The following is a 16,259-nucleotide window of genomic DNA, read 5'->3' as shown; positions in this document are numbered from 1 at the left end:
TCCAATGTGTGTTTTGAAAACACAGACCCGATTCGGTGGTGGTCTGGTGGTCACATTTCAGAATTGTGCATGCTAATGTGTCCTGCGCCACATGAAAGACCTGCTCCTCAGCTGACGTCCAGCTAGATAAGTAAACTTTCTGTTGCTGGTGTTGCACAAGTAAGAGGCAGTGTTGAAGAGCTGTCCCTGAAACCAACAGTCAGTTTAATGTCTGCTTGGTAAGCACGTGCCAAGAAAGCAGCAGCAGTTATTGAATGGTTCCAAGAAACTCACACGGACACCAAAACTGCTTGACTCGATCGTTAAACTCTTTTATAACTGCTAGGTAATGTTAGCTTTGTGATGTTAACTGTTGGCCTTGTCACTGTGAGGGTGTGTGTGCACGGGCAAATGGAAATAATAACTTTTTATGTATATAGAGGAAGTAAATGAGATCCAATTAAAAGTATTCAGTAGGGCTGCATGTAGAGATGCATTCCAATGCCAGGTGTGAACAGATATTCAAAACTGTCCACTTGTTATCGGGTCACTCATGACATTAAATACCAGGTGTAAACAGGCTTCAGGAGTCTACAGCAATGCTAGTGTGTGTGAGGTTGCACCAGTACTTGTATGCAGCAGTGCTTTGAGCTAAATGTTAAACATCAGTATGCTAACATGGTCACATATTGGAAATTTGACCTGACGGTAACATTGGATGAAATAGGAGGCAATCATCATGATGAGGTGTTACGATTCACCGAGCGGCAGTCAAAACTTTGACCTGCTGGTGGAGCTAAAAATTAGTCAGCGGATCACCAATGATAGTAGAATTATTCTTTCGGCACTATGAACGTTTTTACCAATTTTCATTACAATCCATTCAATGTAATTCAATGTAAATCAGTGGTGGCCTGACTGACAGACCATTAATAGAGCCATACTGCTAGTGTCGCCAAAAAATCTCTACTGCCACAAAAAAGTGAATAGCAATACTGTTTACATTTAATACCTAATTCCTTGTGTTCACGTCACATTTTATTTCTATTATTAGTCTGATTGCTTTCCTCCATTTCCTTAGTCCTCAGTTGAGCAGTTGTATGCATCACCTTTGACCTATAGGAATCTCTCTTGGGAATGAAGTAATAGGAAGTTTTTTCTCTGGGATATTTTTCCATCTCCATCACTCTGCAAATAAATATAGCTTTATGGCCGGGTGCCCTCAATTTCTCCCACCCATCCTTCCATCTCCACCAGATCCAATACAGGAGAAATTAAGTATAGATGGGAAACCATACTGTATTTTGTGATAGATGATGTTCACCAAAATGTGGTCATTACCGCAAAGGCGATTGCTATTTTGATGCATCGATATCCTTATCGACTTGCCTGGAAATTTAAATGAGATTTGAATTTTTCATGTACCTCCAAATGGCCGGGCCTGTTAATGTCTTGATTTCGATGTGTGAGCTTTGAGGGAGCCTGAGCGCAGTGACAAGAATACCATAGCACAGTGTAATATCCAGCAAGTCCCTCTGTCATAGTCACACGAATAATTCATTCTCCCAAGGCTTGATTTATTAGGTCTCTTTGTGAGCAGTTGTTGTGATATTAATTAATCAGAGACATATTTTGATGATCATTATGTGAAGGGGCACAATCAGTTTTGGCTCTTGTGTCGGTTAATCTGTCTTGAAATTGAATAAAATGTTGGGAACATGGGATGACTCATTCAGACATATAGTGTTATTGTGTAGCCCTCCTAAGGTACGGCTTTTATTCCCGTTCTGCTTCATTTGCTTCTCATCCTTTGAACTTGTTTTGAGCATGTAACAATGTGACGAAATATTCATGCTTTGTAAGAAAGTAAAATTTCATTAAGCACCTGGGTTACAAAGTACTTTACAGAGGATAAAAGATTAAAAGAACCAAAATATAAAAGATGATGCAACTCAAACATTACAACAGGAGAAAAAAACAATTAAAATAGAAACAATTAGAAGAATCACAACTCAAAATAGAAGATATGACTGGCACAAATGCGTGGACCTGTACCTTTTAAAATATGTCCCTCAGATCACAAATTACACAAAGATTTCTCAGCAACAACATTTTATATAGAAATAAACACCCAGCAAAAGACCTCCATGTATTTCTAATATTTCATCACAAGCTTTACATTGTTGCAGTGTCCCTCTCAGCATCCAATGGTCCAAACAACCCTCATTTCCACAGTCCACACGGTTCTTCATTCATCAATTGGCAATGTAATTAAAGTACTCTCTGAGATTCCTTGGCTGCAAAGGCTCGGGGCCACATCTCTCTCAACAAGACTGCATTCTTGATCCTGCTATTTTATGCTACAGAGAACCCTTTCTCTTGTAACGTGTGATGCTGTGAATATTTCCCCTTTTACCCTTAATAATAATAATAATTATATTCAAGCTTGTTGTTCTGTGATAATCAAAATCTGAGATCCAAATCAGAAGCAATGAGTGATGGGAGCGCAGGGTTTCCCACACATTCATTTATTTGTGATGGTTGGCCACAGTTAAAACATTTACCGCCACATATTGATTTTATATTTCTGGAGCTGGACTGTTCATTAGTAACGCTATTTGGATGTATGTATGCTTTTCGATAATTCATTGCGCCACACTCTCGGAGCAGAGACCTACTCTGGGCACAGATGGAGCAGCAGAACATCTGTGAAACTGAAACCAAACTGTTGACTGCACTGAGTCTAAACATTTGCATTCCCTCTTCTCTAAAGCAGCTTGCTCCTCTCATCCATCGATCAGATCTGATCAGATCAGCTGTGATTGCAAATGACTGCTCAATTATCCAATCTGCGACTCAAACTCCACAAACTGCTGCTGAGGAAAAAAAGATCCCATGAAGAGTCCAGCCTGCCCTGCTCTCATGGGAGCCACAAAAACGTCTGAGAGGAGACCTAGAAGAACACATCCACGACAAAATGTAGAGTTTACCAACCGTTTGCTAATCGTCTGAACGACTACGCTTTTAGTCAGGGTGAAAAGCCAGTGATTATAGACAGGGGAAAGGTCGTAAAATGGTCCATATTTTCGGACAATCTATCTTTTTTTCGTAAGATTACTTCTTGTGCGCTTTATTGATAGGATAGGTTAAGCGTGAAATGGACGGGGGGCGGGGATGACATGCAGCACAGGGCAGCATATTGGAATAGAATACCTGGCTGCTGCGAAAAGGACTAAGCCATTACATGGGGCGCCAGCTCTACCAGGTGAGCTACAGGGCAGCCCAACCATCTCTCTCTCGAGGCAATTATGCTGCACTTATTTTTATACGGAAAAAGATGTATTGAATCGTTTTCTCACCTCTACACCTTGTGTGGGTGAGTGTTAGTTTGTGAAGTATTTATTTGTATTATTAGGCTGCCTCCACTCCCAATTCTGATGTTGGAAATGCTTTGGGAATAGTATTTCAGATGCTGTTCAACTATCGGACAACTACTTCATTTGAAGCATACTTGTACATTAACTATTAGTTAACCATAATTTGTTTGCCATAACCATAATCTGGCACTAAAGTTAGCCATTAAGCAGTTGCCATTTGCAGATATAGTAGACAGTGAGAATTTAAAAAGTTTTGCATTGGACGTGAAACAAACTAACAAAAAAGTTGCCATCCTGAATCATCCAATATAGATGTTCTTGTGCGGAGGTGTTGGTGATTGCAAAATCTGTCTTTAGAAAGGAGAGCACATTTCGTATTCTCTTCCCACATCCAGACTGTACCATCTGATCTTGCAGCCTTCCAATCAAGAGTCAGTTTCAGTAAACTTCTAACTACTTCTTCTTCAGCCAGCACTTACGGTGCATTTCTTTCTATTTCTGCATAAACACTTGATTCTGAGTGCAGTGCAGTTTAAACTGACCTTCTCAGTCTTCTGCAGTGCTTTTGACAGAAACTTTCTCACCTGACTTGACCTTGTTCAGTGTCACATTTTCATATACAGATGACACGGTGCATCAGGCCCCTGGGGTGTAAACCTGTGAACAGCAAATAGTGAAAGGTGAAGCTTCTGTTGTTGGTTCCCCTCAAGTTGACCTGTCGACTCTGCCTGTGGCTTGAGATCTCCTGGGGGCCGGCATATCTCCACATATAGGGAGGAAAACACAGCAATGAAAAGTGGATTGAAGAAAAGCAGCCAGGGAGAGAAACTCAAAGCCAAAGATAGACTGAGAAGAGACGTAGATAAGTGCGCCTTTGAAGAGAACATCAGCCGGCTTCATGGCACTCAGCAGACCTCTCTCCTCCCTCCTCACCAAGGACCCATCTCGGCAGATGAAAGCAGGAGCTTCTTTGAGGTGGCGCCCCAGCATTATCCCTGCATCCTGCATCAAGTAATTGAAAGACCTAAGAGTATCGTAGGGGGCTCAAAGAAAGGGGGGGGGGGTCTGGGCTGAGTCATCCTTCTAAGTTTTAGACTTGCAGAAAAAAATGAGAAGGCCCCGATCAGAACGCATTTAAGCAGCCCGGGGCCCCAATCAGACAGAGCGCATTTTGCAGCTTGCTGCGTCTTTTTATTAATTGTTGCTAGGCAACTGCCAAATCACCTGTCCTTAACTTAACTGCATTTTGCTGTGAAGAAAACTCATAGATCTTTACCTTAAAATCTGCAAAAGAGAATGAGTAGGAGCAGGGCAATTGCCCTGCCTCAGAGTGAGGGAAAGAGGCTGTTGCCAAATAGTACGTTGGTCTGAGATTCGTGTGGTTAAATTAGACCTGCAGAAAGAGGAGAGATGAATATGCATGTCTCGATTATGTTGTTTTGCTCCCTATCCTAATTCGAGACTACGCTCTGTGCTCCGAGAGTTTTGTGCAATCATTAACCAAATGCTATATATTTTCCAATAGAGCTATTAGTGATCTATCAAGCTCCAAAAATATAGAATCAGTGTCTGGCTTCACATGTCTGAAACGTGGCGGGTCCGCCACAAATCAATGAATGTGTGGGAAACCCTGCGATATATTTCTGCAATATCTGGTATACACTTTATAGCAATGTAATGTCTCTTGTATGGTAGAGTGACAGGGAACCGGAATTGATGAAATTCCTTTCAACATTTAATAATCAAATATTTGACTTTGTTGTATGGCACCTGTTTATGGCAATTCAAAGTGCTTTTAAGGTTTAAGTTAATTATAACAAAAAAGAGACGTTAAAAGAGAACATTATAGAAGAAATTGCCCAGACTAGGAAAAAGCAGAAACTGCATTACACAGCACCTTCTGTATTCAGTATGCTATTACTGTTGCAGCTTTCATAGTGGATGGAATATATCACATATTATATGCAGGAACTGGTGCGTCGTTATGGCTTATGTGGCTGCAGAGATAATAAAACAGTCTTAAATTTGATACTGGCCTCGGAATTGCTACATTATCTGGCCAAATGAAGCAGAAAGGACATTTTCGTCTATTAAAATGTAGAGGACATGCTGTAGTGTATTGTGTGTATGTTGGAGAGAGGAAGAAAAAGAGACAGAAAATAATATTATATCTGGGGGGGGGATTGAATATGGGATGGTCCTGAATGCGCTCGATGGATCAGCGTAATCTCAGTCAAATCAGTGTCAATGCACTGTCTGCACGCATTTAATCCTCTCTGGCATGACATTTAATATGTTGTACTGCAAGTGTATTATCTGCATTTTCAGATGAATACATTGCAGATCTAAAGCTGACGCATTTGCAGCAAATGTTTTCATCACTTTGGATGTTAATCTTCACTGCAGATGAAGTCTGTATTTGCTTTATGATATTCCCGATGAAATAAGCACGTGTGTAAAAGTGCCTATAAATCGGAGGGTAAAACGAGAGAAGTAAAATCTGTGTCGTTGCTGGCTGATGGGAATAGATTTAAAATATCACAGTAATTCAGGGCACTCACACTTTCGTCATGTCTTCTCCTAAAGGTCTTTCCCTCCTGTTTCTCTCAGTCTCCACTTGTTTTCCTCCCTCACTCCCTACGTTTTTTTTTTTTTTCAAGTGGATGAACCAGAACATGGTTTCTCATTATCAGCCAGACTCCTCCCTCTCTTTGACTGGTGGTGTTTCTCCTCCCCTCCCTCTTGTGTGGAGAGCCCGGCAGTAAGCGTTAATCCCGGATTGCTCTGCCCTGCCGTCTGCATCCCGTTGTTGCTGGGAGAGCATGGCACGGCTCCAGGACCCCTGTGCTCACACAGGAGAGAAGTGAACGAATGAGAGAGAGAGAGAGATAGAGAGGAGAGAGAGGGAGAAAGAAAGAAAGAGGTACAGTTGGGCTGTTTCACGACTGTCACAGCTGCTTGAGCACTGCACTGAGTGTTGCTGAGTTTCAGTCACACACACTTTCTCTCACATAAACAAGGGAGAAAAGAGAAAAAAAGGAAGGATGATGGCCGGTTTGTCGCAGTTGTGGGTGCAATTGTGAATGAAGAAAGAGGAAATCTACTGGGGTTCCACCACTTTGCAACCTCTCTCCTCTCGGCGCTGCGTCTTCCTCACCACTCACACTTAAGAGGGATTTAACTTTTTTTTTTGTTTTTGTTGTTGGCACATCCGGAACTCTCTTTGACACTCTGACATGGAGTCTCCCACCAAAGAGATCGAGGAGTTTGAAAGCACGGCCCTGAAGTACCTGCAGCCGGAACAGATTGAAAAGATTTGGCTCAGGCTCCGTGGACTGTAAGTATATTCACTTTTTACTGTTTTCAACAAGTGTGTGTGAAATCATCTGTGTGTGTGCCCCTGTGTGAGTGACATATGTACTGGAACTAAGCTTTTAATATTTACATGTGAATTTATCTGTAATAATTCATGTGTAATAGCTTAATCACAGCTAAAATCTGATATGAACATACAGGAAGGAAACGGGAAAAAGATTGGGTGTTATAAAAATCCTCTACCCACAACGATTTTGTTTACAGCATGTGCATATTGCATCATGGGTGTCAGTGTATGAGAAAAAGAAAGACTGATTGATAAAAGTAAAGAAGAAACCTAAAAACATGCAGAGAAAGAGGCTGAAATAACTAAAACCAAGCAGGTCTGAGCTCCTTCCTTTGATTTATGTTGAATGGTTTGTTTAGTTTATAGGACATTAAGAAAAAAGAGGAAAGTGCATCAGAGTCGAAGTGTTAACTGCATGTTTATTTGAAGTAAATTGAAATAATTTTTTACTCTCAGAGACAAGAAAATTGTAGTGCCTGCTAGATGCCATTTTAACACCTGTTGTGCATGTAAAAAATATGATGCAAATAGACTTGAATATGCATATTTTTGGTTGAGGTATGAATCCATTTTGTAATTTTTCTTAGTTTGCTCCCTTATTTGTTCTATTCTTTTGCCTCTTATGCCCCCAGACTATTTCTTTTCAAATAGTTCAAAAGCCTCCTCCAGCCACACATTTCTCATTTCTGTCTTTTTTTTAACCTTCAGTACTACAATATTACTTTCTCACATCCACCAACCAATCAACACCCCTGTGACCTTTTGCCCCAAGGAAAAGAAAGGAGCCCCACGCACCTTATATGCAAGTTGAAGTGTGATTTTTTCTTTCCCATTTCCAGTTCTCCTCCTTCTTACTGAGCAGGGAGGATGAGATGACATTGTTGCTAGGAGGGTTGTGTATAGAAAAAAGAAAAAAAAAATCTTTCATGTTTTTGCTGGAGGTCTGAATGAAATGCAGTTTCCTCCTGCACCACAGACGAGTGAATGAACCATTTCATGAGGCTGCTGTTCATCTATCAGCCTTCCTCACATCACTCTATTTTATTTTTAGTTATTCTCTTGTCATGCTGTTTCCATTGTTCCATGATTAGTCATTGTTTCTCTGTCTCTCGTGTCAGGAGCCCAATACGCGGGTCCCCCCACCATCGTCCTCTGCCACATTCAGTTTCCTCGGATGACTTCATTGTCTCATCCACTTGGTCACTGTCACAACCCCCCTATCATAACCATCTGTTTTTTTGGATATTTGATGGATAGTGAGTCAGATGAATGTAACGGGGGCCCAGACTTTTTTTTTTTTCATCACAACTACGCTTCAGTCTGCTGGGTGCTCTGAGGGCTCCTGTTGCGTGTCAGAGATCACATTAGCCTTTAATCTCACAAAGAGCCTCCGTCAGAAGAGAGGGAGCTCCAACTGACAGGCAGCCCCCACAGATGTTGACGCTTCACAGTGTATGTTGTGTGTGTTAATAGGGAGGGATCGACAGTATGCTGTGTATAAGTGTGTGTGTGTGTGTGTGCGTGTGAGTGTGATTGGGAAAGGTTGACTGTGCATGTGCTTGCAGGGATCATATAGATTGGATGTGTGTTCAGCAGCTTGGTGACATTTACTGTATGTGCTGCCAGCTTATCCTCTGAGATTTGTTTGGCAGCTGTATGATTTGTATGTCTGTGTGTGTGTGTGTGTGTGTGTGTGTGTGTGTGTGTGTGTGTGTGCTGGATGGCTATCACAGCACTCTCTCTGGCACAGTTTACTCCACAGAGTACACCAATCATCCATGAATAGACATAGAGAGAGAGGGAGAGAGGGGGAGAGAGCATTTGCTTTGGACAGTTCTCCCTTTGCTCAACCTTGAGTGACGCAGTCTAAAGCCTGGTGACATGCACTGATCAAGGCATGAAGAGTGTGTTGTGTTTTATTACATCCCTTTGACAAATGGCCCTTTTATGTTTTTGCATTGGTGAATGGATTGCAATGGATTTCCATTGATAAATTAGATCACTGCGACACACCCAACCTCTCTGTCACCCACTGATTAATGGAAATCAATGAATTATTTAATCACTTGATCAACAGTTCATCACAGAGAGCTCCCTTAAGGGAAGGGCAACTTAGATTTGGTCCAAGGAGGATCAAGGTGGCCAGATGACATCTGATTTGTGAGGCACTCACTAAAATATAATATAATAATCCAAGAACAACAAGCTGCTTTTAGCCTTCAGCAGCTATTTCAAAAGACCCTTTAACAGGGTTAAATATTTCTTCTGTGTGACCTTTATGATCACAATAATTCCTGGAATTTCCATGACCCCTTTCAACCCACATCCTCATTATGCCGAGGACATTGCATTAAAGCCTTCTAATTAGAAGAAGCGCTGTGTTGTTGACACACACATTTGGTCGTAAAGCAGGCTCAGTGAAGGGGGCTGGGGCACAAGGTGGACTAAAGGCTAGAAGAAGCGAGTAGAATAGGAAATGTCCATGCCTCTGTTTCTCCCTGACCTTTCTGTTTTGTTATTTATCCTTATTTAACTGCATCTTATTTGCTTTTTAATCCACATCCTTTCTCTTTTCTGTCTAATTAGCCCCTTTTACAATGCCTGTTCAAGGAACATTGTGCGGTTTTGGCGCCTCGCCATTCTGTGTATAAGGTACGATCAGGGAATGGGGGAATGGAGTTGTCTCACCTCCAAGCCACCATAGGAGGTAGTAACAGCATGGAAATGATATCTGTATTAACTGGACAGCTGGCAGGACGTGACATTTTGACGATGTGTTAAGATTGAGATCCACTGCAGCAGTTAGTAGATAACTCAAAGAAGAACAGCTGTTGTAAATATCTGCAAATTGGGAAAACAATGAGATTGCGGAGCTCCTTGCCCTCCAAACAGAGGATTAGATTAGCTGCCATATAAAAGATATAAATGATGGTATTGCCATGTTATGGCATTGTTTTTGTTTAGAATAAATCTATGTCGAGGTTGACGCTGTTGTGTTTAACGTCACGCCTGTCACAACTCTTGGTTTCATGATGCCAGGATGCTGTCTAAAATTATATACTGTAGCACCATGATTCCAGAGTTGTTTGGCTCTGTGTAAAAATGCAAAGGAGGCATAAAGAAGGGATTTAGTAGAGGCCCTATAGCACAATCTCTGTATAAAAGGGGCCATTTACTTGGTTTGAAACTCCCCACACACTTAGACAGCCATCTGACTGCGACGCTTCATGTCTTTTTTATTTTAATTGCTTGATGGACCCCAAGTGATTGATTTAATCCTTTTACCCCTCTAGCCTTAAGGGAGCTCTTAGCATTTCTTTACAGGGAATAACTTCCTTAGCTTGCAGTTTTACACTGAGCTTCAGGAAAGATTGATACAGAAAATGATTGAGAAACAAATCAAGCTAAGTGCTGAGAATTCTGCCTGACTGGAATTTAAATCCATGTCTGTTGTGGAACGACAGTGGGTCCAGCCTCCCCTCCACTTCACAATTATGAGTGCTTCAAGTGTGTGTATGTGTGTGTGTGTGTGAGAGAGAGAGAGAGAGAGAATACAGCTTTTAGAACCATGCTGTTATCTCTTCATAGAGTTGTGGGTGGGTTTTAGGCCAAATGTTAGGGTAAGTGGAAGTAGGTGTGTTTTAATGCAACTGTGTAGGTTCCTGGTGTGTGTATGTGTGCATGTGTAGTAAAGTAAGTAGGATGTCAAAAGGTTGGCGAGGTTTGTGTGTGTGTGTATACATTTGTCTGTGCATATCATTATGCCTCTCTTAAACTCTACAAAAGTGATTGTGAACATTTGCATTCTTTTTATATAAGCATGATATAACTGCTGGGATTTATTTAATCCCAAAAAGGAAGGAAAAGAAAGCAACCTGTGCAATCTAAGGAACTTTACTTATTTACATATACTTGCTATAAATCTACACATTCAGTCCAGTAACATTCTCCTGGTTGTGTATTTTTATGTTTTTGGGATAATGTCTGTGGTTAGAAGCACATTGGCTCTCATACAAGAACATTTTTTTCTTCTTACCTCAAACCTCTTTTTTTGTGAAGTTTGCTAGACAATTGTTCAGAGTCAGATTCACCAAACTTTCCACTTATTTTTACTCACTGAAGGCCACCTGTGCATGAGTAGGAGTGCATTCATGAGATTTGGTTGCATAATCAATACCTAAAAAGGCCGCCTGTTCTACTCCAATTGTGGGCAAGTTCAAGATATTAAGAAAATAGTTAACAAAATGTAACACAGAGCTTAAAGTTCTGCTGTTGGTAATCAGCGGGCAAAAAATAAAAAACTTTTAGTAGTTTCAGCAGTTCTACAACTAGACCCAAAACTACCAAAAAATATCAAGCTGCCAACAAAGCGTCAATGGGACAACACTGAATTGTGACAGAAATAAAGACTTAATGCTTGAACATGAAGTTAGATATTTAAAAAAAAGCTAACTGGTCCAGGACTTAGCTAAAAGGTTGTCACAGCGAAGTGACAGAACAAGAGAATATCATACAGCAGGTGATGCTTTGCCATCTGGTGCAATAGAGCATGATATCATAAAGACCATGAGGTAGCTGTTGAGCGCAGATATTTCTTTCTAAAGCTATTACACTGCAAAGTTAACTTGCAAAAAATAAACAGTTTTTAATAAAATCCTGGAGATGTGAAAACTTCTCAAACCTCTCAGTAAATTGCCAAGCCCAGATGATGATGTGGTAAACAGAATATTGATTTCTCATTAAATTCATTTTAGTTTTATTATTTATTTTAGTTTTATATTTTAACTCAAGCACTGTGATTATTAAAGGCGCAGTCTGCGATTTAAAAACAAGACACTTCAGAGCATCGACTGTGTGCAAAGATGGACTACGTGCCTCCACTTACTCCTACTGTGCACAAATTAGGCCAAAATATCCAGCCGCTGCCATCTTGTATTGTTGATGTCATCTGAAGTCTGCACTGTAGGGATCTCCACAGTGTTGGAGTTCCCAACTAATCACGAGCACACAGAGCTGTCAATCAAGAAGCCATACCACCTTTTTATATCATCAAATAACTAATTAAAGCCAAATTTATTAGAAAATGAACACATGAACAAACATCAGTGTGATGAGAACTACTTAAAATGATAGAAACCATCTTTGTGAGTACTTTGAGTTAGTTTGGCCCATATCGCATACACTTACATTGGAAGTGGCAGGGTTTATGACCTGTACCGCACCCAGCCACCAGGGAGCAATAGAGATGGTTTTGGCTTCACTTTTTGGGAGCTATCATTTTGTCCATCTTTGAATACAGTCTGTGGTTCAGAACTTGGAAATCTACCCACTCCACCGAGTTGACTGAACCGTCTGTCATTGAGCAATTGTTCAGTTGACATTAAGGAATAACCAATGATGGCTGAGGGGGGACTACGATTAACCAATCAGTGCTGTGGGCGGAACTAATGCAGTTGTCAAATATTGCTTAAAAAACAATGAGGAGTAATAACAACAATGGCAGCATTTGAAAATGAAGTTAGATTTAGGTGGACACGTTGGTCTCTATTGACTGGTGCTACACTAAACTATAGCGGCTACTCTCCTTCTTCCATGTCCTTGCCCACGAGAAATAGAGCTACACCATGATAGTAATAAAATGTTAAAATCATTACAGATATTATTGGACCTTCTAAAAGAGCATTGGCAGGACATGCGTATTTGTTTAAATCTTGAGTTTAAATAAACATTTTTCTATCGTAGAATCCACCTTTAAGTCAAACTAGTGTTTTTGTTCCCTGTTCTCCTCCCAACCTGTCAGATGTTGCAAATTCCGCGTCTACATATTATGAGCTCGGTATCCCTCTGCTTTGTTGTTTATGCTCCTGGATGCTGCTGCCGCAATGTGGCAAGTGGTTGTGTTTATGCAACAACAGTGCGGATGGTTTGTTTTAGCCAACAAAGTCACGGGTCATTTGGGTTAAGGGAAGGAGGGAAATGGTGAAGTGTAGAAAAAAACATCACATTCGAACAGGAAGTGAACACCGGACTCCCGCAACGAAGCCTGGGTTTGTTGGACCCACCCACTTTGCTTCGTGCCTGCCCCATAAGCATCCTCACGCTGCCTCTATTACATCATTACCAGAAGCGTTGCAGCCTGATGCTGTCGTGACATATTTCATGCGCACGTGACAGGTCCCATCCGGCCAGATTCTCAATTGGCACCGTCCCTGTGCGTATTGGCAGATGCTGCAGTTGCCGTCTGGTCATCCACCAGCATATATTAACACCACGACAGGTTCTGTCCTGCTGTGCTCTCAGCTGACGCCATCTGGGGGTGTTCCCTGTGCACACGAAAAGGTACCTTTTGGCATTCTGACTCGTGCCTAAAGCACCGATGGAGCGGCACTATTTGACAAGTTGGGAATGAGAATGGGCTGCCTTGTGATTAAAGACTGTCTGCACGACTCATACAACCCATAGTGAATTACATTCAAACCTGAGAATATTTTAAGAATGAGAACATTTTATTAAATGTGACAGATTCTCTGAAATCAATCACACGTACTGAGAGTAAATCTGATGGTACGAATGGTTCTTGCATGAGGCCCAATGTCTGCTGAGAAATAAATCCAACATAGATCACAAGAGTAACATTTCAATCGATGTCTCACTGTCCTCATGTTTGTGTTCTTTGTCAGGCGCAAGTACAAGAAGACGTCCCAGAGGTAAGACTTGCTGCTGGGACTCTGGACCTCCTCCTCCTCCTCCTCCTCCTCCTCTGCCCTCATCCTGCCCTCCTATTCTTCCCATCTCCTCCTCTTTCTCCTCCTCCTCTCCTCTCTGATTTATGAATTTCCTCCCTCTGCTTCTCCCACTCTCTTAGACCTCATCCTGGACCTACTCCTACTTGTTTTTGTCTTTGCTCATTCATTATTCAGCGTTGGTTGTCTTGCAAAGCACTTTGTAACTCTGTTATGAAAGTATATTTTGAATAAAAAATGTTATTCTTTTGATTATTATCATTATTATCCCCTCTTTTCATCTATCGTCATTCCTGAGGGTCACAGATCTTAGCTGAAATATTCAAACATGATTTGTCACACTTGTTTGCATTCATTAAAACTCTTTCTTTCGCTTGCGCGTTCTCTAATATGTTGATTCAAGTGTCAACTCATCGTCATTAGCAGATAACTGGCACCCTAATGGATAGAAATTATGGGGATGCAGTTGTTTGAGAACCATAGACAACTCGCAGAACTTGAAAGCTTGACGAATAACTGGAGTGCCATGCACGTTGTCGTCGTTATTATGAAACTCTCATTTGTTTAGTTCTGTTGGAGATGCCCAGGGGAAATCAGGCCGTCTGTTAACTGGGCCTTGCATGCATTTATTTACAAGCACGAGAGCAGGGATTCATTAATGACTCTGGATGACTGGGTAATGTAGATTTAAGCATCATTTTTCACTGATTTTTCTGTATTGATCCGATACACGCAATCAGTGTCCTTCATTATTCATTTCATCTGACATATTGTATGGCTTTAGAGGAAACAAGAGACCTTGTGAAATTGTAAAAGTCCCATCCCATCTGGGAAATTTTCATGCCTACACGCTGGCGATAGCCGTGGCTGGAGGGATTATGTTCTCAGGGTTGTCGGTCCATCCTTCCGTACATCCATGAATGGATTTGGCACAAACGTGCACTTCGACTCTATGATGAACTGATTAGAATTTGGTGGTCGTAAGTCCATATGACCTTGCATTCATGGGAATTCTCGTGAGTATGCTACAGATACCTTGAGGGAATTTCTTCAAACTTGGCAAAAACATCCACTTAGACACAACAATGACGTGATTAGATTTAGGTGGTCGAAAGTCAAGATCTCTGTGACCTCATAAAACATGTTTTTGGCCATAACTCAAAATCCATACACTAATCAGGACAACATTTTAAAGGATGTCTTATAGTATAACATTGTGAAGTGATGACATTTTATATCCAAAAAATTCAGCTTCACCATGACAGTAGAATGTTCCTAAAAAACATTTTCTGGCCATTACTCATCATCATATCTGAGACATAGAAGGGGAGACATTTGGTCAGATACTGAATCGGGGATACTGATTTTCGGTGGTCACCTAGAAGCTGATGTATAGATCTTTTGTGCTGGCGGGGGGAGGATGTGTGTGAAGTTTCCATGTTTTTACAGACATAGATGTAATCTGTAAGTACAACTTAACTGGTGTGCAGAGGCATATAACCACAAAGTGATTATACTTTTATTCCGGTAAGTTGTCTATAGTCTGATCTTGAACTAAAACTGGCCAGGTGCTTTGGTGATTAAGCCTCCTAGCTTTAAGCTTTTATATTCATACACACTTGACAGCTGAGTAATGAAAAACCTTCACCTTTTGTATCTTATCTACTTTCTCTCTGTCTCAAGTCTTAGTTTCTAATACAAGAGAAAAATAATGCATTTGACCCAAAATGCTTTCTTTAAAATTCACTTGAATTCAAGTGCCACTTCTTTTATTACATTTAGAGGCAAAGAAAGGATACCATTTATGGAATTTCAAATAAAAGATATAATGCTTTCATATACTGTTGGTAAGCCTATAACAAAAACTGAGATAAGTCCATGGACTGTATAAATAATGGATGTAGCTACAGTGATGTCACCCATTGGTTTGTGGACTGCTGTCTTAAAACCACAAGTTGTTTTTTTTAAACCAGAGGTGACCATATTTGGAGGAGAGGTTGGAGCGCTGCAGTGAGAGGTGGATCTGACTCAGACTGTAGCGACGCCTCATAGATAACCTGTCGCTTAGGCGCCTTTAAATATGCGTAACTTTGGACCTTCATAAAATACAAAGAGGTGAGCTATAAAAACCTGTACAGTTATGTATGTTGAAATTAGCTATAGAGACCAAAACCATTATTGGAACCAGCCTTTAAACATGCTTATTTCTGCTGTAATGTTACTTTTTAACATAGGTGTGTATGGGAATTGACTCTGTTTTGGAACCTGCCTCAAGTGGCCATTAGGTGAACTGCAGTTTTTGATACTTAGGCTTAACTTTTCAGCCGCACAGGTTGCTACATACACAACAACATATACATTCAACATATAGAACAGATTGGGAATAGACTGAAACCATCTACGCATTTGGGCATTTGGAAGATATAAATCCTCAAACACATGTCACAAATATATCGTTCAGCTCAGGAATTTCCCAAATCAGCAGTCACTGCAGTTTTTATATAACACAAACATTACAATAACAGGAGTAGTATATATAGTATAGCCATTAAGTATATAATAGTGCATTTGTCAAGGACTATTTTAAGATGTGGATTGATACACATTTGTTGCTCTAGTGCGTATTTACAGCAGCAGAACAGTGTGTGTCGGACTGACTCAAAACAGCAGTGCCCAGGTTCATAGTAATGAAGGAACATGTCTTATGTCACAACAGTGTGGCTCATCGATGTTGTTTTTTTTTATTGATTTTGGATGACTATTAAGCTCTATGACGCA

At 40.8% G+C, this 16,259-nt stretch overlaps 1 protein-coding gene across 4 annotated transcripts in view; it reads left to right on the top strand.

Annotated features, from left to right (window-relative positions):
• pde1cb (phosphodiesterase 1C, calmodulin-dependent b) overlaps window positions 1–16,259 on the top strand; it is a 123,927-nt gene that overhangs the window by 38,328 nt on the left and 69,340 nt on the right. Inside the window, exons 1-2 of one of the 4 annotated variants that reach the window (XM_042497250.2) lie at window positions 6,122–6,693; window positions 13,419–13,445. The exons of the other annotated variants lie outside the window; for them this stretch is intronic. Coding sequence (XP_042353184.2) covers window positions 6,593–6,693; window positions 13,419–13,445 — 128 coding nt within the window. The 5' untranslated portion in view covers window positions 6,122–6,592. Of the gene's footprint in view, window positions 1–6,121; window positions 6,694–13,418; window positions 13,446–16,259 lie in introns of those variants that run through there. 4 annotated transcript variants of the gene reach the window in all.

Source organism: Plectropomus leopardus, chromosome 12, assembly GCF_026936395.1.
Source record: "Plectropomus leopardus strain MGB_pleo_1.0 chromosome 12, ASM2693639v1, whole genome shotgun sequence".
NCBI lineage: Eukaryota > Metazoa > Chordata > Actinopteri > Perciformes > Serranidae > Plectropomus > Plectropomus leopardus.
Note: the sequence above shows the minus strand (reverse complement) of the source record. Positions and strands in the feature narration are given on the sequence as shown.